Here is a 26,425-nt window from a genome sequence, read left to right on the forward strand (position 1 = left end):
TCTACTTGATGGGGGAGGGCCAGCTAGGTTTTCCTCGCCATCGTTCTTTTTAGCAAACAATATATTCTATCATACACTCAGCATTTCTCAATATTCATAAACTTAGCATTTTTAAACAACTTAACATTTCTCAACAGTCCATTAAGTTAGGGAGAAGATAGGAATGAGGCTTTCCCAGTTAAGTCTGTCTACCCCACATCCTTTTGTCTCTATTCTGTTTACTCATGTAAACTTTGTGCTGGATAATCCTCTCAGGGGGAGATCAAAGGGTAATTACCTGTTAATAGTATTTACTCTGGGCTGGAACCTAAAGCTTATATCATTAGGAAAACCACTGTCAGTCTTTTAACCATGTTAATTATCCACAAGTGTGTTGACTTAGAACCTCTGTTATGAATAAATATGTGGATGTACATGGGGTCTTGGTCAATTGGTTGCATTTTGCCTTCGGAAAGCAGCCAGTGGCTATCCCTAGCCCACTTGTATCACTGTCATGGCATGAGAGTGTATTCATTCATCCGTCTTTGAGTCAGGGTCTGTAGGCCAGACCTCTGCAGGTGGTGACTGACATCTCACATCATCTTCCAAATTTTTATAAACTTTGAAAGTAGTCAGTGGTCTCAGCATTTTCCTACAAAGGCCATATTCCCATGCATGCATTAGAATCCTTCTCAAAGGGTCTTTCTCCAAAAACATTGCTAACAAAAAATGTAAAAGAAAAATAAAAGCTCAAACCTTTAGGGTCTTTCTCCAAAAGCATTGCTTTGAGGTTTGAGAATTCTTTTTTTTTTTTACATTTTTTATTAGCAATGCTAATAAAGACTTTTTGAGAATAATTCTAATTCTAATGTATGCGTGGGGATATGGCCTAGAGATCCTCTGGCTTGATTCTATATCTTTAGGCTTGTGAGTATGTAAAACTATCCATGACACAAAGTTATCAAGTCTTTTTGTTTTGTTCTTTTTCCCCATTAAAGCACTCGAGGAACAAAGACCACTGCTTTGAAGCATTTACTATTCTGATAGGTAATGTGCTCTTATAGTAAACCGAGGTTGTTTTTGTTCTTGTGTACTTCTATGATGCTGATTAATTTTCAAAAGCACAGTACAGAGAAAGGATGCTCAATGTCATTAGTAACTAGGGACAAGTGAATTTAAATCACAATGAGATACAGTCTGCCTTCTGCATCTGTGGCCTCTGTACCTGCTGATTCAACCAACCATGGATCAAAAATAATCCAAACAACAACAACAACAACAAAATACAAATGCAAAAATAGGGAATAACAACTATTTACATAGCCTAATCTAGAAATAATTTAAAGTATATGGGATGATGTGCTTAGGTTATATGCAAATGCTATGCCATTATATACAAGGGACTTGAGCCTCCTTGGATTTTGACATCTGTGAGGGGGTAGGGTCTTGGAATCAATTCCCCAAGGATACCAAGAAACTACTACTACATGCCTATTAGAATGGCTAAAATTAAAGAGATTGATTTTACTGTTTGTGAAGGTGTAGAGAAGCTGAAACTTCTATGCACTGCTGGTGGGAATATAAAATGTCACAACCACTTTGGGAAACTATTAGCAGTTCTTTAAAAGTTAAACATGGCTGGGTATGGTGGCTCACACCTGAAATCCCAGTACTTTGGGAGGGTGAGATGGGTGGATTGAATGGTCAAGAGTTCAAGATCAGCCTGGCCAGTATGGTGAAACCCTGTCTCTACTTAAAATACAAAAATTAGCTGGGTGTGGTGGTGGGTGCCTGTAGTCCCAGCTACTCGGGAGGCTGGGGCAGGAGAATCGCTTGAACCCAGGAGGCAGAGGTTGCAGTGAGCCAAAACACTCCAGGGAGGCGGGGCGGGGGTGGGCCAGGCCGGCTGGGGCGGGGCCAGCGGGGAGGGGTTGGGACTAGGTCGGCAGGCAGGGCGGGGCGGGGCCATACCAGTGCGAACTTCTTTGCTGGGCTGGGCTGCCCTGCCCCACCCTGCCCCGCCCCACCCCGCCTGGGCTCCCAGCCTCTTTAAGAATGGAAGGTAGTCAAACATTAAATAGCCCAAACAAACTTCTCAGCCTCCCATCCTTCCCATAAAATCTTTTGGATCCATCAGTCGTCACCTCCCTCAGTCTTCCGTCTTCTCCCTCTCTACAACCCCTCCCCCCAACTCACACTTCTTTTTCTCTTCCTTCTTCCTCCTCTTGAGGCTAAATCATACTTACTTAACTCTTTTCTTAAGCCAGTTCCTGTTTCTGATCCTTTTGTTTAAGAGGACATATAAGTGTTTGTATTTTGGTATTATTGTGTGTTTTGTCTAAATAGTAAAATTGCTATCCAATCAGTTTCAAGTGATGGCTGCTGTAAATCTTAATATTTAATTTCTCCCCTTTCCCCTCAATTTCAAAGCCATAGAGCACAGTGATTAATAACTCTCAGACCCAGGAGCCACCTGGATCTGAATACCAGCTCTGCCACTTACTAACTGCATGACCTCAGGCAAGTTACTGAATCTTCAGTTCTGCCATCTGTAAACTGGAGATGCTAATAGTGTTTACATTCTATGACTGCTTGATAACTAGTAGGAGTACACCGTGTACTTTATTTAGAACAGTGTCTGGCCTAAAGTGACCACTCAGTAGTTGTTATTTGTTTCACTGCAAATAGAAACATTTGGCAAGAAGTGTTGCGATAGATAGAGCTGGAAAGGGCAATGGAGTGGACAGTGCTTGGTTAACCACATCAGAATCACTTGGAGGTTGCTCTAAAAATGCAGATTTCTGAGCCCATCTGTGAGATTCTGATGGAACCCAGGAACCTGGCTTTTTGCATCTGCTCCTCAGACTTGGATCGACAGCCAGGCTGGGGAACTATTGGCACAGAAGAAAATGCCCCAGATTTGGAGTAAGGAGATCCAGGACTCTGGTGGTGTTTCTGCCAGTGACCCAATGTGTGACTTCTGAGACTCCATTTTCTCATGTGTAAAATGCAGAAAACAAATTTGATGTGTTCATAGAGTAGTTGTGGGGGTCACATTGCTGAAGTCATCTCTTTGGGGAAGCTGGCTTACTGGGGTGAAAGAAACACAGGCTTTGCAGTAAGCTGGACCTGGCTGTGAGTTCCATTGTGGAGGCTGCTGCAGATGTTGCTAGTTGCCAATTCCATGTCCAGCCTCCTTTTACTAATGCATACCTGATTTTGCTTGGTGTGCAACTGTGCCTAGCTTAAAATACTTCCTCCCAGACTTCCTTGTGGCTAGGGTGGCCATGGGATACAGTTCACTCAGCTGAGGATTTTCTGGGGAGGCTTGTCTTTCCTTTTTTTTTTTTTTTTTAATCTTTTTTGTTTTGGAGACAGGGTCTTGCTCTGTTAACCAGGCTGGAGTGCATTGGCATAAATACGACTTGCTGTAGCCTTAAACTTCTGGGCTTAAGCAATCCTCCTACCTCAGCCTCCTGAGTAGCTGAGACTACAGTTGCATACCACCACACCTGGCTAATTTTTTTTTTTTTGTAGAGAAAAGGCCTCACCATGTTTCCCAGGCTTGTCTCCAACTCCTGGGCTCAAGCAATCCTCCTGCCTCAGCCTCCCAAAGTGCTGAGATTATAGGCATGAGCCACCATGCAGCCTATTTTCTTGATATAGACACTTGTTCCTGTTTCTTTTTGCCCTCTTGTCTTTCCCTTTTCTTACTGCCTGGAACATGGATGAAAGGTGTGGAGGAGCAGCAGCCATCTTGTTCCTATGAGAGTACAAATCTGGGAGGGTTGCCCACAGGCTGAGTATGACAGTATGAGAAGATGAAAAGATTCTAGATCCCCAGTGGTGTCATCCAGCAGTGGCAGGCACCACCTCTGCACTGCCCACCCCAAATTTCTTATATATACGAGACAAATCTCTAATTGTTTAAGGTGGAGGTAGTTTTTTGTTGATTATTTGTACCCTAAAGCTTCTTAGGGAGAATAAAAAAAAAAAGATCCTAGTACCATGTCTGACCCTGTGGACATTCATATATCTGTTTCACCTTCTCTGGCTATGAGACATTTTCTGCATTTGTGCAGTGAGACTTCTTCTAAATTCAATACCTTATTTTAAACTGATGATTAGGTAGGCCGATTGGGCCCTTGGGGACTGGCCTTTGGAATAAAGGGTCCTTTATTTCAGGCCCTTCCCTGGGGGAGTTTGGGAAGGCAGTAGCACTAGTCTGTCACTCCCAAAATCCCACCAAGTGCCTCTACAGTGTGGAGAACCTATAGCACCCTTACCTATGGAGACGTCTGCACCTCAATAAAATCAGATGTTAAAATCTTAGGCCAGGCGTGGTGGCTTATACCTGTAATCCCAGCACTTTGGGAGGCCAAGGCGGGTGGATCACGAGGTCAGGAGATGGAGACCATCCTGGTCAACATGGTGAAACCCCATCTCTACTAAAAATACAAAAATTAGCCAGGTGTGGTGGTGGGCGCCTGTAATCCCAGCTACTTGGGAGGCTGAGGTGGAGAACTGCTTGAACCCGGGAGGCAGAGGTTGCAGTGAGCCAAGATTGCACCACTGCACTCCAGCCTGGGCAACAGAGAAAGACTGTCTCTAAAAAAAAACAAAGAAAGAAAGAAAAAAGAAAAAAAAATTCATGTGCTCTTGTGAGGTGGAGCAAGCAAAAGTGAGTTCAAAAGACATAAAATTGCCCTTGCTCTGAAGTAAATGTAGACGATGATTCTAAGTGGGACACACATTTGTGTGAAGGTAAGAATGAAACCTATTAACCTCCCACTCCCTCCTCCCCGACACATAAATATTTTCCATTATTTTCTCCTGTTGGAAGTACTTGAGTGTGAGTGTGGGCACTTGTATATCACTGGGGACAGAAAGGAGTTTGTTTTCATGACCATTCTTACCTGCCACAGTATGGCTTTTTTAGGAGCAGGCTAATGCATTTATGACCCATGGGAATGCCGTGATTCACCCACATCAGCTGCCCTCTCTGCCAACTGAATCCTGCAGGTCCCCATGGTCTTCCTGTCACTGACAGTTTGATCCCTTCCACCATTGCTGAATTCAACAGCACCTGAGTCAGGACTCTTGCAAACCTTACACTTCAAAATATAGTGACTACAAAGGGAAAGATTTTAAAAGCAAATGTATTCTTCCTCCATTATTAAAAAAAAAAGATTGAATGGCAAAACTTTAAATCTCCTTTTACTACAAAAGTAAGGAAAATCATGCAATGAGACAATCCTGTTGGGCCTTCAGCATAGACACCCTCCCCTTTCTTCCCCAAGGCTCCCTGCAGTCCAGGGCAGGTTTCTGTCCTTGGCAGGCTGAGCTTTATTCAGTCCCCTTGTTCCTTCCTAGATCATAACACTCTGGATTTCTCAGCCCTTTCAGTCTGGTTCTTCCCTCATGGCCTTCACAAGCCAGTCCCGTTCTGTCCCCTGCTCAGAGTCACTGGTGTCACTCACCTCCATAGACAGCAGCTTTGAGTACTTGATTTTCTGCTCTTGGGGCAGCCTCCGCTGTATGGACAGGAAAAAGGCCAACCAGAGCAACAGGACCACACAGCAGGCCTGGTAGAGCACAGCCAGGCTGAAGTGCATCACCACGAAGCCCCCAACGAAGCTGCCCAGGCTACAGCCACTCCCATAAAAGTGGCCTCAGAACAAGGCACTCAGAGCCCTCTCCATGCGGGGAGTGGTCAGGTCCTCTACTGAGGCCTCCACAGCCCACCACAGAGCTCTGTTGCTAATGGCACTCAAGATTTGGACAGGGAGGACAGACCACCAGCTCCAGAGGAAATAGAAGTAGAGCAGCTGCCCAGTGAGGCAGCCCAGCCCCAGCCCCACCAGGCCTGCCCTGGACAGTTTCCTAAGCAATGTCATTTCGAACAGATGAAGCAGAATTTCCCCCAGCAAGCTGAGGGCAACCGAGAAACCCATGACCAGCTCGCTGCTCCCATGGTCCTTCATGTGCCAGAAGAAAAAGTTCTGGACAGTACTGATGATGGTTCCTATCAAAACAATGGTGGAGGCGAGGAGAATGAGGCAGGGGTCGTCCCCCACAATAGACAGTATCTTGGAGCTTTTGTAGCTGGGCTCCCATGGCCGATAGATGGGAATGGGAAAGGCAATGCTCACCAATAAGGTCAGGATGCTGACCACCGAGTAGCCATAGAAGTGGACCACACCCCGGGGACCACTGGTCATCAGGAAGCAGTCCAGCTGCCTCACCAAGGCTGTGATGCCACACACACCTGCCAACATGCCCAGCAACCTCCAGACCGACAAGCTTCTGTATCGGTCAGTGGCATCAACAAAATCAAGGTACTCATAAAGGCTGTCATCTGCCACCTGCTGCAGAGGTGCTGTCAGCAGCTCCCAGAATGTCATGGACCCCAAGGAGAGGATGAAAGTCCACTGCAACCCTTCCAAGGACAAGTCAAAAGCCCAGGGTTTCCCCTGGGTCCCTGATAAATTGGCTGGATTTCCAGGCCCTTTCCCTGCAGGAAGCAAGGGGAGGGCAGTCCTGGCCACCTCAAAAGTAACTTCTCAGGGATGACCTTTCAGCCCTGAAGTGTCAGGATGGAGGAGAACTTGGGATGTGGTCCTAGGTCCTTCTACAGAGAGTGCTAAGTAGCTGTGAAGAACACCTAAAGTTTCTTGGTCACTTTCACCAGGTGGCTTTCTGAAGCTAGGTACCTCCACCTCTCCAGTCCTCTTGGCTGGGTGGCTAGAGGCAGGCTCTTGGGCCGAGGTGATGTTCACAGGTAGTGTGACCCCCAGTAGTGCATCTGTGCTAGTCACACTGCTGCTTCCATTACAAGGGAGGTGCACCCGATTTCTGTCTGCCAGTGGAACCAGGACCATCAGCAGGCTGGCCCCCACCGAGCCCAGCAGGGAGCCTATCAGAAGTGTTCTCAGTTTCCGGTAGCTTTTGGCCAGGATGGCACAGACGGGAGCCCAGAAGGCAGCGATCAGGTGCTTGCTTCCCATTAGGATGCCCACCCAGGGCGCGGCCAAGCCCAGCTGCCTCAGGTAGAGGGTCAGGAACGGGGTCACGCAGGCTTCCCGGACCCCGCACAGCAGGTGAAAGAGCTTGGCCACCCCCAGCGCCCTGCTGATGTCCCATCGCGGGTTGGCGCTCATGGCTGCCCGGCTCCTTCAGGCCTGGGCCGACAGAGGGCGGAGCTGGACGCAGGGCGGGCGCGGCCCCTTGTTCCCGGGAAGGAGGCTCAGGGGTCGGGGCTCCGAGCGAGTGGGACTGCGGCCCGGGTCTGGGGCAGTGCCACGGTCACCAGATTAACGCCCGCCCCCAGCCAACGCCCTCAGGTCCTCCCGCCCGGAGGGAGAGAAGCGGTGGGGGCGGGGGTGTGTGGGTAGGGCCGGCGTCCCGCGAGCCGCCACCGCGGGCTACCCGCCCGCAAGTTCGCAGGTGCGCAAGGGGCGCGTCCCGGGGCCTGCAAGGAGCGCTCTGAGCCCCGGCAGCCAGGCTCTTCTGGCTGCCACTGGCCACCGTACCCTAGGAGCTTGGGCTAAACACCTGTACTGCTTTAGGCAAGTAAAACCGTCAGAGTCGGCCTGCGGGGAGCCAGAATGGAATGCATGGCATCCACCAGGCTCTCTCCCTCATCTTCTTCAGGTCTTTACCCCATCAGTAACCAACAGCTGACACCGCAAATCCCATAACCCTGTCCCCACCCTGCCCCCAAGAATCCCACTCCCCTTCCCTACTTTGTGTTCTCTCTAGCACTTAATCACTGTCCAAGGCACTACAGGTTATTAGTTTATGTGTTGACCTTGTTTATTGTCTGTCTTCACCAGAATCCAAGCCCCAGGAAGGCAGGTATTTTTGATCCCAGGGCCTAGAATGGTTTCACTGGATGCGTGCTGCCCTCGGAAGTGGCATGACCTTGGGTGACACGGTTGTCTCCAGCTGGGAAAATCCCTAAGGAGGGCTGACAGCTGATGGCAGTCATCCAGGGACACTCCTTGCAGCCGGTCTGCCAGCACATGGCAGCCCCAGAACACTATGTATGTGCTGCTTAGTTTTAATCTACATCTAAGGGTGCTCAGGTGCCCTGTATGAGAGTACACACAGCTGAGGTGGTTAGCTAGCGTTTCATCAAAGAGACAGAGATAGCTAAGACAAGCACTTCATCATTTTTTTTTTTTTATTGGATTATAGGTTTTGGGGTAGATGAGCAGAGCATGCAAGACAGTTGCGTAGGTACACACATGGCAGTGTGCTTTGCTTTTCTTCTCCCCTTCACCCACATTTGGCATTTCTCCCCAGGCTATCCCTTCCCACCTCCCCCTCCCAATGGCCCTCCCCTTTTCCCCCCAATAGACCCCAGTGTTTAGTACTCCCCTTTCTGTGTCCATGTGTTCTCATTTTTCATCACCCACCTATGAGTGAGAATATGCGGTGTTTCATTTTCTGTTCTTGTGTCAATTTGCTGAGGATGATGTTCTCCAGATTCATCCATGTCCCTACAAACGACACGAACTCATCATTTCTGATTGCTGCATAATATTCCATGGTGTATATGTGCCACATTGTTCCAATCCAGTCTATTATCAATGGGCATTTGGGTTGATTCCAGGTCTTTGCTATTGTGAACAGTGCTGCAATGAACATTCGTGTGCATGTGTCCTTATAGTAGAATGATTTATAGTACTTTGGATATATACCCAGTAATGGGATTGCTGGGTCAAATGGAATTTCTATTTCTAAGGCCTTGAGGAATCGCCACACTGTCTTCCACAATGGTTGAACTAATTTACACTCCCACCAACAGTGTAAAAGTGTTCCTTTTTCTCGACATCCTCTCCAACATCTGTTGTCTCCAGATTTTTTAATGATCGCCATTCTAACTGGTGTGAGATGGTATCTCAATGTGGTTTTGATTTGCATCTCTCTGATGACCAGTGACGATGAGCATTTTTTCATATGATTGTTGGCCTCATATATGTCTTCTTTCGTAAAGTATCTGTTCATATCCTTTGCCCACTTTTGAATGGGCTTGTTTGTTTTTTTCCTGTAGATCTGTTTGAGTTCTTTGTAAATTCTGGATATCAGCCCTTTGTCAGATGGGTAGACTGCGAAAATTTTTTCCCATTCTGTTGGTTGCCGATCCACTCTAGTGACAGTTTCTTTTGCCGTGCAGAAGCTGTGGAGTTTGATTAGGTCCCATTTGTCTATTTTGGCTTTTGTTGCCAATGCTTTTGGTGTTTTGTTCATGAAGTCCTTGCCTACTCCTATGTCCTGGATGGTTTTGCCTAGATTTCCTTCTAGGGTTTTTATGATGCCAGGTCTTATGTTTAAGTGTTTAATCCATCTGGAGTTAATTTTAGTGTAAGGTGTCAGGAAGGGGTCCAGTTTCTGCTTTCTGCACATGGCTAGCCAGTTTTCCCAACACCATTTGTTAAACATGGAATCCTTTCCCCATTACTTGTTTTTGTCGGGTTTATCAAAGATTGTATAGTTGTATGTATGTTGTGTTGCCTCCGGTGCCTCTGTTTTGTTCCATTGATCTATATCTCTGTTTTGGTACCAGTACCATGCTGTTTTGATTACTGTAGCCTTGTAGTATAGTTTGAAATCCGGTAATGTGATGCCCCCAGCTGTGTTCTTTTTGCTTAGAATTGACTTGGCTATGCGGGCTCTCTTTTGGTTCCATATGAAGTTCATGGTGGTTTTTTCCAGTTCTGTGAAGAAAGTCAATGGTAGCTTGATGGGGATAGCGTTGATTCTGTAAATTACTTTGGGCAGTATAGCCATTTTCACGATATTAATTCTTCCTAACCATGAACATGGAATGTTTCTCCATCTGTTTGTGTCCTCTCTGATTTCGTTGAGCAGTGGTTTGTAGTTCTCCTTGAAGAGGTCCCTTACGTTCCTTGTGAGTTGTATTCCAAGGTATTTTATTCCTTTTGTAGCAATTGCGAATGGCAGTTCGCTCTTGATTTGGTTTTCTTTAAGTCTGTTATTGGTGTAGACGAATGCTTGTGATTTTTGCACATTGATTTTATATCCTGAGACTTTGCTGAAGTTGCTTATCAGTTTCAGGAGTTTCTGGGCTGAGGCAACGGGGTCTTCTAGGTATACTATCATGTCGTCTGCAAATAGAGACAATTTGGCTTCCACCTGTCCTATTTGAATACCCTTTATTTCTTTTTCTTGCCTGATTGCTCTGGCTAGAACTTCCAGTACTATATTGAATAGGAGTGGTGAGAGAGGGCATCCTTGTCTAGTGCCAGAATTTAAAGGGAATGCTTCCAGTTTCTGCCCATTCAGTATGATATTGGCTGTTGGTTTGTCATAAATAGCTTTTATTACTTTGAGATACGTTCCATCAATAGAGTTTATTGAGGGTTTTTAGCATAAAGGGCTGTTGAATTTTGTCAAATGCCTTCTCTGCATCAATTGAGATAATCATGTGGTTTTTGTTTTTGGTTCTGTTTATGTGGTGAATTACGTTGATAGACTTGCGTATGTTGAACAAGCCTTGCATACCTGGGATGAATCCTACTTGATCATGATGAATAAGTTTTTTGATTTGCTGTTGCAATCGGCTTGCCAATATTTTATTGAAAATTTTTGCATCTATGTTCATCATGGATATTGGTCTGAAGTTTTCTTTTCTCGTTGGGTCTCTGCCGGGTTTTGGTATCAGGATGATGTTGGTCTCATAAAATGATTTGGGAAGGATTCCCTCTTTTTGGATTGTTTGAAATAGTTTTAGAAGGAATGGTACCAGCTCCTCCTTGTGTGTCTGGTAGAATTCGGCTGTGAACCTGTCTGGACCTGGGCTTTTTTTGTGTGGTAGGCTCTTAATTGCTGCCTCCACTTCAGACCTTGTTATTGGTCTATTCATAGTTTCAGCTTCCTCCTGGTTTAGGCTTGGGAGGACACAGGAGTCCAGGAATTTATCCATTTCTTCCAGGTTTACTAGTTTATGCGCATAGAGTTGTTTGTAATATTCTCTGATGATGGTTTGAATTTCTGTGGAATCTGTGGTGATTTCCCCTTTATCATTTTTTATTGCATCTATTTGGTTGTTCTCTCTTTTATTTTTAATCAATCTGGCTAGTGGTCTGTCTATTTTGTTGATCTTTTCAAAAAACCAGCTCTTGGATTTATTGATTTTTTGAAGGGTTTTTCGTGTCTCAATCTCCTTCAGCTCAGCTCTGATCTTAGTTATTTCTTGTCTTCTGCTGGGTTTTGAGTTTTGTTGATCTTGCTCCTCTAGCTCTTTCAATTTTGATGATAGGGTGTCAATTTTGGATCTCTCCATTCTCCTCATATGGGCACTTATTGCTATATACTTTCCTCTAGAGACTGCTTTAAATGTGTCCCAGAGGTTCTGGCATGTTGTGTCTTCGTTCTCATTGGTTTCGAAGAACTTCTTTATTTCTGCCTTCATTTCGTTGTTTACCCAGTCAACATTCAAGAGCCAGTTGTTCAGTTTCCATGAAGCTGTGCGGTTCTGGGTTGGTTTCTGAATTCTGAGTTCTAACTTGATTGCACTATGGTCTGAGAGGCTGTTTGTTATGATTTCAGTTGTTTTGCATTTGTTGAGCAGTGCTTTACTTCCAATTATGTGGTCATTTTTAGAGTAGGTGTGATGTGGTGCTGAGAAGAATGTGTATTCTGTGGATTTGGTGTGGAGAGTTCTGTAAATGTCTATCAGGTTTGCTTGCTCCAGGTCTGAGTTCAAGCCCTGGATATCCTTGTTGATTTTCTGTCTGGTTGATCTGTCTAGTATTGACAGTGGAGTGTTAAAGTCTCCCACTATTAGTGTGTGGGAGTCTAAGTCCTTCTGTAAGTCATTAAGAACTTGCCTTATGTATCTGGGTGCTCCTTCATTGGGTCCATATATGTTCAGGATCGTTAGCTCTTCTTGTTGTATCGATCCTTTTACCATTATGTAATGGCCCTCTTTGTCTCTTTTGATCTTTGTTGCTTTAGTCTATTTTATCTGAGATGAGAATTGCACCTCCTGCTTTTTTTTTCTTTCCATTAGCTTGGTAAATCTTCCTCCATCCCTTTATTTTGAGCCTTTGTGTATCCTTGCATGTGAGATGGGTTTCCTGGATACAGCACACTGATGGGTTTTGGATTTTTATCCAATTTGCCAGTCTGTGTCTTTTGATTGGTGCATTTAGTCCATTTACATTTAGGGTTAATATTGTTATGTGTGAATTTGATACTGCCATTTTGATGCGAAGTGGCTGTTTTGCCTGTTAGTTGTTGTAGATTCTTCATTATGTTGAAGCTCTTTAGCATTAAGTGTGATTTTGGAATGGCTGGTACTGATTGATCCTTTCTATGTGTAGTGCCTCTTTCAGGAGCTCTTGTAAAGCAGGCCTGGTGGTGAGAAAATCTCTGAGTACTTGCTTGTTCACAAAGGATTTTATTTTTCCTTCACTTCTGAAGCTCAGTTTGGCTGGATATGAAATTCTGGGTTGAAAGTTCTTTTCTTTAAGAATGTTGAATATTGGCCCCCACTCTCTTCTGGCTTGTAGTGTTTCTGCCGAGAGATCTGCTGTGAGTCTGATGGGCTTCCCTTTGTTGGTGACCTGACCTTTCTCTCTGGCTGCCCTTAGTATTCTCTCCTTTATTTCAACCCTGTTGAATCTGACGATTATGTGCCTTGGGGTTGCTCTTCTTGCGGAATATCTTTGTGGTGTTCTCTGTATTTCCTGCAATTGAGTGTTGGCCTGTCTTGCTAGGTGGGGGAAATTTTCCTGGATGATGTCCTGAAGAGTATTTTCCAGCTTGGATTCATTCTCTTCGTCCCCTTCTGGTACACCTGTCAAACGTAGGTTAGGTCTTTTCACATAGTCCCACATTTCTTGGAGACTTTGTTCATTCCTTTCTGCGCTTCTTTCTCTGATCTTGGTTTCTCGTTTTATTTCATTGAGTTGGTCTTCGACTTCAGATATTGTTTCTTCTGCTTGGTCAATTCGGCTATTGAAACTTGTGTTTGCTTCGCAAAGTTCTCGTATTGTGTTTTTCAGCTCCTTTAATTCATTCATATTCCTCTCTAAGTTATCCATTCTTGTTATCATTTCCTCGAATCTTTTTTCAAATCTTTTTTCAAGGTTCTTAGTTTCTTTGCATTGATTTAATACATGTTCTTTTAGCTCACAAAAGTTTCTCATTATCCACCTTCTGAAGTCTAATTCCGTCATTTCGTCACAGTCATTCCCGTCCAGCTTTGCTCCCTTGCTGGTGAGGAGTTTTGGTCCTTTCTAGGAGGCGAGGTGTTCTGGTTTCGGGTGTTTTCCTTCTTTTTTCGCTGGTTTCTTCCCATCTTTTTGGGTTTATCTGCTTGTCGTCTGCGTAGTTGCTGACTTTTTGATTGGGTCTCTGAGTGGACACCCAGATTGTTGATGATGAAGTTTTTATGTTACTTGGTTTTCCTTCTACCAGCCTAGCCCCTTCGCTGTACAACTGCTGAGGTCCACTCCAGGCCCTGCTTGTCTGGGGTGCACCTCTAGTAGCTGTGGCACAGTGAGGGATGCTCCCCGTTTCTTTTTCTGCTATCTTTGTCCCAGGATGATGCCTGCCAAATGTCAGTCTTTTGTATATAGAGGGGTCAGGGAGCTGCCTGAGGAGACAGTCTGTACTTTTTTGGAGCTCAATTGCTGAGCTGTGAGCTCTGTTGTTCATTCAGGGCTGTTAGGCTGCTACGTCTGATTCTGTTGCAACAGAGCTCATTAAAAAAACGCTTTTTTTCTCAAATGCTCTGTGTTGGGGGGTTCGGGCTTTATTTTTCGATGTCCGTTGAGGTGTCCTGCCCAGCTAGAAGGCAGACTAGCCACTGTTTGGCTGCCGAGGCTCCGCCCTGCTGTTGTGTGATTTGCCATGTTCCTGCAGGCTCTGCTGTGGTCTCTGCCACACCCTGCGGTGGAGTATATTTGTTGTAGTGTGTTGTCTTGGCAATGGCAGGCTGCGTCAGCAGTGGGTGTGTATCTCAGTAGGGACGGGTTGCCTTGCCAACGGAAGGCTGTGTCAGCTGTGGGCATGTATCTCAGTAGGGACGGGTTGCCTCGGCAATGGCTGGCTGCTTCAGCAGTGGGCGTGTATCTCAGTTGGGGCGGGTTGCCTTGGTAGTGGTGGACGCACTCCCCCACAGAGCGTCTCGTACCGTCTGCTCGGGATAGTTTGAAACTGCGTTTTGTTCGTCCCACTGGGTATCCCAAACGATCTGTCCCTGCAATCCCCTGGGCTGGCCTACTGTCCAAGTCTCGTTCAGTCTCAAGTCCAGCCCTCTCAAGTCTCAGGTTGCCGGTTCAACAGGGCACTTGGACAAGTGCGCCCTGTTGGGATTGCTGGGTAGGGCCGGCTGCCGCCACCCCAGCTGCGGCTTCGCCAGGCAGACCTACTGCCTGGCGTCCCGTGTCTTTTTTATACTTGGGAGTTTCCCCGTTCTGTGGGCAACAAAGATCAGTCTGGAAATGCAGCTCCAACTCACCTGTTTGCAGATTCAATGAGAGCTCCAATCCTGGGTTGTTCTCACAGCGCCATCTTGAGTCCTCCAAGTGAAAATATTTTTAATTTATAGGTAAACACTCACAGAAAAGGAGTACCTATGGCCAGGCGCAGTGGGTCATGCCTGTAATCCCAACACTTTGGGAGGCCAATGCAGGTGTATCATGAGGTCTGGCGATCAAGACCATCCTGGCCAACATGGTGAAACCCCGTCTCTACTAAAAATATGAAAATTACCTGGGTGTGGTGGCCCATGCCTGTAATCCCAGCTACTTTGGAGGCTGAGGTTGGGGAATGGCTTGAACCTGGGAAGCAGAGATTGCCATGACCTGAGATGTCTCCATGCACTCCAGCCTGGTGACAGAGCAAGAATGTGATGAAGGAAGGAAGGGAGGAAGGAAGGGAGGGAGGGAGGGAGGGACATATAACTTCCATATAATCAGAGGGAGGAAATGAGGAAACAAAACCTGAGCAATATAGCAAAAAGAAACATAAAAATATGGCAAAAAAGCACTTAAAAAATCAGAAAACACAACATGACAGCAGAGTCATACCAAATAGCACATAAAGTTAGTGTCAATGGATTAAATTATCATTTGTCAAAAACAAAAACAAATATGTTTCACGACAATGAGAATGTACTTAACACCACTGAACTGGACACTTAAAACATGGTAAGATGATAAATTTTATGTTATGTGTTTTTTACTATATTAAAAAGAAACACAAAGACTTTCAGACTGAGTCAGAACAAAATCCAATCACATGCTCTTTACAAGAGGCATATCTAAAATAAAAGAAAAATATCTTAAAAATAAAAAGATGGCTGGGCACAGCGGCTCATTCCTGTAATTCCTGTACTTTAGGAGGCTGAGGAGAGCAGATCACGAGGTCAAGAGATCAAGACCATCCTGGCCAACATGGTAAAACCTCATCTCTCCTAAAAATACAAAAATTAGCCAGGCACATGGTGGTACATGCCTGTAGGCCCAGCTACTCAGGAGGCTGAGGCAGGAGAACCACTTGAACCTGGGAGGTGGAGGTTGCAGTGAGCCGAGATTGGGCCTCTGTACTCCAGCCTGGTGGCAGGGTAAGACACCATTTCAAAATAAATAAAATAAATAAATAAATAAAGATACAAGAACTTCTGGTTTCACAATGGCAGAGTATGCATTTTCTCATCCCCCCCACCTTGTGATTCACCTTAAAACAAGTAGGTACACCTTTAATTGAACTAGAAGACAACTCAAGTGCTAGACTATAATGAAGTGCAGAGAAAGGATAGAGAAATGGCTTGGGTTACTTATCATGGAAGAGGAAGGTCAAGCATAAGGAAGCTTTGGGAAAGATTCAAAACTCTGGTAAGGTGTATGAGCTGGAGGTACCAGGATCCACAGATGGTAGGGATCAGTAGGAGCCTGACAAAGGAGAAATGAGTGAAAGCTGGCTTGAGGAGCAGCTGGATTGCTAATCTTCTACTCAGTGAAGCAATGAACCCTACCCTTGCCACAGAAACCATAGAAACAGAACCAGAGAGACTCTGGGCTTGGAGACCACCACAAATGGAGGAGGATGGAGTGAAGTCCTGTATTCCAAAGAGATGGGTTACATGGAAGTTTGCTGACTGAATGGTGAGACCCGTCCCCTTTCCCAGCTCAGCTCCAGAGTGACAAGCATATTCAGGCTTATCCACTCCTCATTCCTGTCCCCCTTTACTCACTGAGGCAGGAGCCCAAAGTACTCATTTCTGGAAAATCAAAACTGTTCTAGCAAAGAGACTTGCAGATACTGCCATCTGGGTTCCCCCCATGGAAAGGACCATGGCCTTCTGACTGCACACTGAGAAGCCCACCATTGAATCCGATTTTTAGTGCCCCACTCTTGAGTTAAGAGAGAGGCCATTTTTTTTGAGATGAAGTCTTGCCCTGTCACCCAGGCTGAAGTGCAATGGTGTGATCTTGGCTCACTACAACCTCCACCTCCTGGGTTCAAATGATTCTTCTGCCTCAGCCTCCCGAGTAGCTGGGATTATAGGCACCCAACACCATGCCCAGCTAAGTTTTGTATTTTTGTAGAGACAGGGCTTCACCATGTTGGCCAGGCTGGTCTCAAACTCCTGACCTCATTATCCACCCTCCTTGGCCTCCCAAAGTGCTGGGATTACAGGTGTGAGCCACCATGCCGAGTCGAGAGAACATACTAAGAGAGACCTAACATTAAGAGATACTACAACAAGCAAACAGAAAACAAGAATTCCAAGAAAACAGACACAATTCAGAGAGCAGAATAAAATTTGAAATAAATAATATCTTCAGAGATACATCCATGAAGCTAGAATGCTATTAAAAATGAATAACCAGAAGCAAAGAGTTTCTAAATAGTTTAAATAACCAGTAAATGAATTTGAAGAAAACTCCCCCAAAGTTGAAGAAATGACAAAGAGAAGGACCATGGGAAAGAAAAGATGAGACACTTAAAGCATTAATCTAGGAGGTCAAGCATCCTACTAATTATAGTAGGAAGAGAAACCAAAGAAATAAAGGGAAGGAAATTATTTTAAAGATTGTATTAGAAAGCATCTGGTAACTGAAAGATACAAGTCTCCAGAGTGAGAATGTCCATCAAAGGTCCAAAATGATGAATGAAAAAAGATCCCACCAAGGTGTATTCCTGTGATATCTTCTCTGAAATAAACTATCTAAGGTTTCCAGAGAGAGAGAGAGGAAAAAAAAAACAGTCTCATACAAAGACTAGGCATAAGAAGGCATCATATTATATAACAGCAGCATCAAAACTAGAAGAAAGTTCACATTCAAAGAAATCCAGATAGAATTGACAAAATCAAAACCATAGCAGGAACTCCACAAACCTCTTTCAGTTTTGACCAGATAAAGTAGACAAAAAAATATTTTAAATTTGCAGATTATAGTAATATAATATTTTTGATTTAATAACTAAAGATCATATTTCATATATTTTATGTATAGAAAGCAAACATATATTTTTAGTTGCCACTGAATATTAAAAAGTTGATCATGTACCAGGCAATGAATAAAATGTCAATAAATTCCAAAGAAGTTGAAATTACTAAGTCAGATGCTTTGGCTGTCCTAGGAACGTTTGTTAATAATCAGGAATCAAAGGACTTGGGTTTAAATAGCCATGTGAGATGGTAGACAATGCTGTGTGCCTGAATGAAGCAGGTATTCTTGAAGGCTACATTCTGAGTGAAAGACTAGAAAGCAAAATAAAACAAAAGAAACAAATGAAAAAACAAAAACAGAAATAGGGAAGACCACAGAGGAAAAGCCGACCCACTTTGGCTTGTGCTATGAGTAAGGAAGGCAAGCCTTTCCTGGAAATTCTTAGCTACAAGCCCATCCTGATGTGAATTTGAGGTATAAATGTACATTATCTTCACGCTCTGGAAATTTCTCAGCCAAAATATGGTCCTGAGCTGATAACATCTCTGAGACAGTTAGCAAAAACAAATTCAGAATTTCGCTAGAAGAACAATTTTTCCAACCAGTTTTCCCACAGACAAATCCCCAAGAAATATGAACTCATAACTGAAAAATACGGAATTAAGCTACCATGGGCAGGGGTTCAGTGAACCCAGTAAACAGAAGGATTAGACTCCCAGTAATTACAGATAATGTAATTACATAGATCAGATTATAAAATGTTAGAGACAGAATCCTTGTTCCTAAGTACCACAAAGAAAAATTAGCATTCAGACAAAAACTTTTCTCAGCAAGGCAATTTTACTTTCTGCAGAAAGGGTACCACTTGTTAGCCATCTTGCCACAAGCATACAATGAACAAAGGAAAGGCAGGCATATTTATTCCTTACACGTTCAGTCCTTACTGCTGTGTCTGATCTCTGTTGGTTGGAGCTAGCACAATCTAAACTGAACCTGATTAGTTAACAACTGAAAACTTTTATAAATAGGTAAAGGCAATGGAGAACAAAGGAAAAGAGGAAGTCAAAGGGGCATAGGCTGCAAGCTGGGACATGCTTGTTAACACATCCAGTACAGATATCTTGGTTAAAGTACAAGGACATAGAACGTACTACGTGGATAGGGCATAACAAAGTTATTAGCAAAAAGCAAGAAGTCGTTGTAAGAAAGTTAGTAAACTATTATTTCTGACATTTAGTACTATTATTCTTTAATAAGAAGGAAAACTTTGAAGAGGAACTTTTTATTTTCTACATAAAATTAAAAATGTTTAGAATGAGTAAAGAAATAAAAGAATAAAACCACAAGGAAGGAACAGCATACTACTACTAAACAGGCACGACATTTTGATTCTAAAACACATTTTAGCATCGCTAAAATTAGGGTGTATTTTGCATCCAATGTGATAAGAAAGCATTGCCCATAGTTTAGAAAGCATTGTTTCTTTCTTAGTAATATGTAAAATTATGGTATGCCTTAAATTCAGGGAGATATGGTCTTTAGATATATGTAATTTTAATCATATCAGAGTCAGTAATCATTAAAGAAAAATGATTGGTAGATTTTGCTACATCACAATATAAAGTTCTTTTAGGTTAAAAAAGCATCAAAAGATAAACAGGGAAAAGTATTTCCAAAATGTATGACAAATAAGGGGTTAATGTCCTCACACTATACAACAGGATATTAGTATGGGATGAGAATATAAACAGGAATTACGTGAATGAAGAAATAGAAATACAAGAAAGTATTCAACTTCACTAACGGTAATAAAAGAAACAAAATAATGAAAAGTTGGAAAATCAAATTTGGGAAGATGAAAAAAATCAATCAATATGTGAATTGTACTGCAAAACTGTCACTCAAACACTACAATCAGATTGGAACTTGGTGTAGAATTTCTGGAGAGAAGTTTGGCAAAATATATAAAAATGATGCAACCCAACTGAATGATTTCACTTCTAGGCACTTTTCTAAAAAGACATAACCTGATTTTTAGCACATATTTACCCCTAACAAAATTTCTCACATTATGCTTGTAATGGTGAAAAATGAGAACTAACTTAAATGTCTTCTTATAATTTATTTACATAATTATACAGGTATAGGCAACTATTGTATAATAAATACTGACATGTACTTAATGATACAAAACATATTTAATGACCAAAGCAAGGTCCCATCAAGATCTATTTACAAGGTTTTAATATATTTTTGAGCAAAAACACCAAGGTACAGACCAGTATGTAGTGTAGCTATCAATTATCTTAAAATATCTAGAAAAAAAGGTTTGGTGTTTACACTTGAAAATGTTAATAGTCATCCTCTTCAGGGATTGAGAATACTAGTGAATGTATTTTTTTTGTGCTTTTCCGTATTTTCCAAAATAAATAATGAAACTTTTGTGTATAGGTTAAAACATTGTCTTGGTCGGGCATGGTGCCTCATGCCTGTAAGGGAGGCTGAGGTGGGCAGATCACAAGGTCAGCAGATGGAGATCATCCTGGCCAACATGGTGAAACCCCATCTCTACTAAAAAAAAAATTAACTGGTTGTAGTGGTGTGTGCCTGTAATCCCAGGTACTCGGGAGGCTGAGGCAGGAGAACTGCTTGAACCAGGGAGTTGGAGGTTGCAGTGAGCCAAGATTGTGCCACTGCCCTCCAACTTGGCAAAAAAGTGACATTTTGTCTAAAAAAACAAACAAAATGAAGCATTATCTTAAGAAATAAAGAAATATAAGGGCCAAAAAGTGACCACTGGTTTTGGCAACATGGAGGCGACTTTGCCACAGTGGGACCTGTGTAAGCAGATGGTCATGGGTAGAAGTCATTGATAAGGAGTTGGATACTCTTCGAGCTGTATCTTTCAAGGAGCTTGACTGAGAAGGGAAGGAAGGGGATGCAGTGGGTAGCTAGAGAGGTAGTTGGGTCATGAGAGAGTTGGGATTTTTTGCCCTTTTTTTTTCTTTTATGATGGAAAAGACCTGAGTAGGTATAGGCTAAGCAGAAGGAGCAGTGGAGAGGAAGAGGTCAAAGCTAGGGGAAAGAGAACTGCAAACAGATAGAGAAGAGCCAGGAGGGGATGGGTGAGGAAAGGGCTGAGTGATCCCAAGGATCTGGGTGAGAGGGAGGTCATGAGTTTGCTGCAGATCTGATCAATGGGGATGCAGGGGTTATTCCAGAAGCACTTGGCCACCTGGGCATACAGACTAAGTAGGTGGCTTGACCTAAATCAGAGTGTCAGACTGATGGATGAGGCATGGAGGGGAGGACATCAGTGAGAACGTGGTTCAGGCACAATCATGGGGTGCCAAAGCCAAGCTGAGGGAAGGTGAAGTCCAGAGAGGCCATAGGTAGAGAGAAAATGGATAGTCTGTATCAGTAAGTACTGACTGGGCATGGTGGCTCACACCTGTAATCCCAGTGCTTTGGGAGGCTGAGGCAGGTGAATCACCTTAGTTCAGAAGTTTGAGAACAGCTTGGTCAACATGGCGAAACCCTGTCACTACTAAAATTACAAAAAATTAGCCAGGTGTGGTGATGTGCGCCTATAATCACAGCTACTCGAGAGGCTGAGGCAGGAGAATCGCTTGAACCTGTGAGGTGGTCGTTGCAGTGAGCCAAGATTGCACCACTGCACTCCAGCCTGGGTGACAAAGTGAAACTCCATCTCAAGAAGAAAAAAAGTATTGATATGGGCAAAGGAAAAAGGGCAAAGGGCAAGGGTATTGAAAGAGCTGGTTTGAAATGGTCAAAGGTTGGGCTGTTGTTGTTTGGGAGTCTGGCTGTGCTGTGGCACCTAGGATAACAGAACCTAGGTGCATTTTGCAGTAATCTGGGTATGTCTTGGGTCCTCAAATGGTCAGCAGATGGAGATTAGGGCTTTGACTTTTAAAGGGCTTTCCTTATACCAGTGGGCACTCTGCACTTCAAACAGACTGCTTGAAAAGCAGATTCCTTCCAACAAGAAGGTCCGATCCAATAGCAAAGGCTCAGAAGGCTGGGAAGTCAGTTCCTTCTTTGAATACCCTCCCCTCTGGGCTCCCAGCCACCTGCCACTGTTCCAGCTGGCTGTCTCCCTTTCCCAGTCTACTTAGTACTTACAGAGAAGGACCTTTCCACCAAGTTGGAGGACTTGACGACCTCTGTCACGCTAACATTCAGACACGTGTGGTCTGTGACAGGAGCAGCAGGCAGGCGGCAATGAGGAGATCCTGAAACTGAATGAGATTGGTGGGGGCAGGGGGCGGCTGTAAATGGACCTCATGGAAAGTAGAGGAGTTTAAGATTCTAGGTCTCAAGATCTCCATGAACCCATCTTGACACCCCGAGCCCTCTCACTCCTCCCTGGGCTCCCACTTCCCGGATCTGCTTGGTCCTAGCCAAGTTGGACCTCCTTCTCAATCGTCCATCTTCCTTCCCTGAAGAATCCACAAGTTTCTGTATCCTCAGGTCACCAGCCATCGCCAAGCTAAATCACCACCCAGTACCCTTTCATTATTTCCTCCTGCACCCCTTTTAAAAAGGAATAAAGTTCTAGAAGTTCTCTTGAACTTCTGTAGCTCTTGGGCATGCTAACAATATACAAAGCACCTAGCTAGGGAGGTTGTGCAGGACAGAGGCACCAAGTGGGTGAGGAGGGCATTAGTGCCAACAGGTTGAGTGTTTCTCTGACTTTCTTTTTTTTAATTATAGGTTTATTTATTTATTTATTTTTGGGACAAAGTCTCACTCTGTCACCCAGGCTGGAGTGCAGTGGCATGATCTCGGTCACTGCAACCTCTGCCTCCCAGGTTCAAGCGACTCTCCTGCCTCAGCCTCCTGAGTGGCTGGGATTACAGATGTGCACTGCCACACCTGCCTAATCTTCTTTTGTGTATTTCTAGTAGAGACAGGGTTGCTTAATAATGTATAATGTGTCAAAAATCATTACTGTGTGCCTGCTGCCAGGCTTAGTTCCTCCCTGCCAACTATAGAGGGTTCATAGAAGTCTGTGCTGTATGGAGGCTGCTGGCATCATCAGATGGGTTCTGATAGGGTCTAGACTAGGGCTGGGAGGGGGGACAGTCTGTGAGAGAAATGGAAAGAATACAATTTGAACAATAAGAGCTAACCATTATCATTTGCTGTATGCATACAAATTAGCTATTTATTATCTCCATTTTAGAAATGGGGGAAACAAAGCAGGTGGAGTGGATACAAGTCACACACCTAAGGTCACACAGATAGTGGCAAAGCTGGGGTGTGAGCCCTGCCCATCTGGCTCTGGACCCGTGCCCTTGACTGCCTGCTCCTGAGCCACCTCTAGGTTAAGAGCTGCTGCCTCAATTACCTGTCTCCTTCATGGTGTTAAAGAACTGTGGGTAAAGAGTGTCTTGCTGTGATGGAGTTTCATGTTTCATCCACAAATTCAACTTGCCTGGAGGCAATTTTACTAGGAAATGATGGCCAGGCACAGTGATTCATGCCTGTAATCACAGCACTTTGGGAGGCCGAGGTGGATGGATCACAAGGTCAGGGGTTTGAGACTAGCCTGACCAACATGGTGAAACTCTGTCTCTACTAAAAATAGAAAAATTAGCCAGGCATAGTGGCATGCACCTGTAATCCCTGCTACTCAGGAAGCTAAGATAGGAGAATTGCTCGAACCTGGGAGGCAGAGGTTGCAGTGATCCAAGATCATACCACTGCACTTCTGCCTGGGTGATGGAGTGAGACTCTGTCTCACAAAAAAAAAAAAGGGGGAAGTGATATAATTTCTTGAGTTCCTTCTTTGTGCTAGCTGCTGAGAAAATTGTGACACTATGATGCCTACATTTCAACAGACTAGATTTAGGGGATGTTACCGGGTGATGCCTGGAGAAGATCATTTCAGAGCAAACAAGAAAGTTCACCCGGGCAGAATTATATCTTGTTCACCATCTATTCCCTTTGTCCATGACATATCCTGGAATGTAGTAGATACTTGATCAATATTGTGATGATGAACACAAATGCATTTTTGTCAGAAAGGTGTCATAATTGGAATGCTAGCAAAGCCACAGTGACTTCAGAGACTAAGTAAATACTCGCAGTTGCATAGGAGAGGAGGGATCAGAGTTGGCTTCCTCATAAGCATTCCAACCTGGCTCATGTGTATTTTCATTCCACATTTCTTCTGGAATATTCTAAATGTGATCATTTATTTTTAAAACAAATTTTTTAATGTAAAATAGCATTTCATGTATTACACAGTATTGGTAAAGTATCTACTACATGCCAGGATATGTCATGGACAAAGGCAATAGATGGTGAACAAGATATAATTCTGCCCGGATGAACTTTCTTGTTTGCTCTGAAATGATCTTTTCCAAGCATCACCCAATAACATCCCCAAGTCTAGCCTGTTGAGATTTGGCAATTCTGGGGGGCAGTGGTAAGGAACATAAACTCTTGCATGAGAATACCTGGGTTTGAATTTCAGTTTTGGGTCTTCCTCACAGAGGTGATGTTGGGTGAATTATTCTCTTTCCTTCAGTTTTCTCTCTAGTAAAAAGTTGCTGAGACTAATAATATCTATCTCCTAGGGTTCACATGCTTCACTGTTTGGGTCCTGGTGCATGTTTGCAATGTTAGGGACCTGTATTGCCATCCTTTGCATTATTCCAGGAGACCAGGGAGCTCATAATATGAACTAATATTTATAATTTACTATATGCACATAAATTGGCATTTTCTATTGTCTCTATTTCTTTTGGAATGACATTCAAAGTCCAGAATTTCCAAACAGAATACAATTAGCCCCATGGGCTCAATTCTGAGGCAGGAGGCCAACTACAACTCCTCCCTGGAGTCCCTCCACCTTCCAGCTTTGTCTCACCGGGCTGCTGAGGCTCAGTCCAGAGGCCAGTGCTAGAGTCTGGGTGACCCCATGGCAAGCAACCTGAAGGCAGTCACCAAGCCCTGGACCTAGCTCCAATTCCATGACCAGGAGGGCTTCCCCTTCTGTCACTATGTCCTCTCCCCAGCATCGCCCTTCTCAACTCTTCTCTCTTTCTTTGCTCTGCATTCCCTGTTCCTCACCTTCTGTGTTGCTGGCTGGAATGGCCTTCAGGACCAGCCCAGTGGGCCACAGGGAAACAGTGACCTCTCGGGGCCAGTGGCTGAGCAAGGCCTGGGGGAGGGGTATTGAGGAACAGGTGGGGTCTTCAGGACATACCCCTTCCCCACGCATCCCCACATCCACAGTTCTGCCTCTCTCCCCTGTTTGCCAACTCCACTGTGAGAGTCTTTTTGTTATTATTATTGTGTTTTTGAGCCAGGGGTTTCATTATGTTGCCCACCCCAGTCTTCAACTCCTGACCACAAGGAATCCTTTCACCTCAGCCTCCCAAAACACTGGGATTACAGGCATGAGCCACTGTGCCAGGCCCTGTTTTGTCTATGTCACTGAGGTCCCATAAGGGCCAGCAGATAAAGGCTTGTAGCACTGCTAGCCCTAGAGAGTATATTCAGCTTTCCAGATCCCAAAGAATAAATCTCTAGTGAAATCAGTTCAAGTGTCTGGTCAGCTAGCAAGGAAAATATTTTTCAGCAAGGGGTCAGCCCCCTTGTTCCTTAAATTAGATCACCTCTTTGTCTATATGTAAGGCCAACTTAATACCACTCATCCCTGTAAAACTCCCTGAAGGCTGGGGAACTCTGCAGGCAGCTTCAAGAAAAGGGCAGAAGACTCCTTTGGCTCTGTCTGCTTCACTGTTTGTCCCTGAGGCCTGTTCTCTCCAGCTGTACGTCTTAGCCACCTGCTGACTATGCCCATGCACACTGACCTTCTGGTAACACAGGGAGAGCTCTGCCCCTGGGCCCTTGGCCACGCTTCTCCTCCTGGGTGAAAAGCCATATGCAGGGAGATGAGAAGAGACTTGGTGTGGAGATTCCCAGCCCTCTCACCCTGACTTCCCACCTCTCTGAAAACAGGAACTGAGCTGCTGGGTTTACCCATCCATCCATCTCCCCGGATGGAAAGGCAACGCGTCAGGGAGCCAAGCTGCCTTTCAGTCTTGGGGAGGCATTGGAGGGAATCAAGGGCAGCCCTGGTATTCAGCAGAAGCAGGGAACAGAGCAGGGGCAGCACTGAGGTTGTGGGGGTGCAGACATCATCAGGTGAGAGGCGGGAGTATGAGAGTTTGGAGAAGATGAGTTGGGGTGGCTTTTGTGACCTTTGGGAAAAGGGAAGCAGATGTTTACCTTTGGGGAATTTAGAATCTTGGATCTTCACCTTGAGCTCAATGAGGAAAATGTCCTCAGCAGGGTCTTGGCTCAGGTCACTGAAGAAGATCTGGAGAGAGGGAGGGTGATATTTCCTGGTGTGATTTCCAAATCTCTCTCTCACTCTCTCTCTCTCTCTCTGATTTCTGGGGATCCGGGACCAGGGAGAACCCTTCCACATAAAGAAGATCTATTTCTTGGATTTGAGGTCTTGAAGTTAATAATGACATGGTTCATTCAGAGATGAAGAAGATAATGTTAACAACCAAGAATGTCTGGGTATGTTCATAATTTGTGGCCTGGTGACCAGTGTTTCCCCAGAGCCTGGGTATTTAATCTGTGGGGTCCTGGGGTCCAGCAGCCTGACAAGTACACTTGGAGTCTCCAGTGGGGTGCTTACCTTGACTGTATAGATCTGGAAGTAAATGGGTTTGGGTGCCCATGTGGACATAGTAGGTGAGGACATCTAGGATGAAGTGGTCCACAATCCGGGATGTGTCCAGGGAAGGAGGCTGTGAGGGAGGCAGGTAACGTTTTCACCGTCTCCCCCCAGGCCACTGTGGGAGATGCCATTTTCTTCAAAAAGAAACACCAAGCCCCTACATCTCTGGAATGCACTAACCCAGTGTGTCTTTCAACACATTCCAAGCCTTTCCCACCACCCGATTTACACTCCCAATCAAAATATTCCTTTCCAGAGCCCCACCTCCTTAGGGAATCTG

General features: G+C 44.5%; 2 protein-coding genes across 2 annotated transcripts in view; both read right to left on the bottom strand.

Annotated features, from left to right (window-relative positions):
* Positions 1 to 5,181: 5,181 nt before the first annotated feature.
* LOC100402581 (major facilitator superfamily domain-containing protein 6-like) lies at positions 5,182 to 7,396 on the bottom strand. The gene is given in 1 exon segment (XM_035291749.3): positions 5,182 to 7,396. A coding segment is annotated over 1 exon segment (1,758 nt). The 5' UTR covers positions 7,140 to 7,396; the 3' UTR covers positions 5,182 to 5,381.
* A 14,149-nt stretch (positions 7,397 to 21,545) lies between these two features.
* The window catches only part of LOC118144904 (phosphoinositide 3-kinase regulatory subunit 6-like), a 33,327-nt gene continuing 28,447 nt past the window's right edge, over positions 21,546 to 26,425 (bottom strand). The window contains 6 exon segments of the mRNA XM_078345427.1: positions 21,546 to 21,676; positions 24,519 to 24,609; positions 25,265 to 25,335; positions 25,683 to 25,773; positions 26,104 to 26,133; positions 26,135 to 26,215. Of these exon segments, the coding sequence (XP_078201553.1) occupies positions 21,546 to 21,676; positions 24,519 to 24,609; positions 25,265 to 25,335; positions 25,683 to 25,773; positions 26,104 to 26,133; positions 26,135 to 26,215 (495 nt within the window).

This window comes from Callithrix jacchus, chromosome 1 (assembly GCF_049354715.1).
Source record: "Callithrix jacchus isolate 240 chromosome 1, calJac240_pri, whole genome shotgun sequence".
Classification (NCBI taxonomy): domain Eukaryota; kingdom Metazoa; phylum Chordata; class Mammalia; order Primates; family Cebidae; genus Callithrix; species Callithrix jacchus.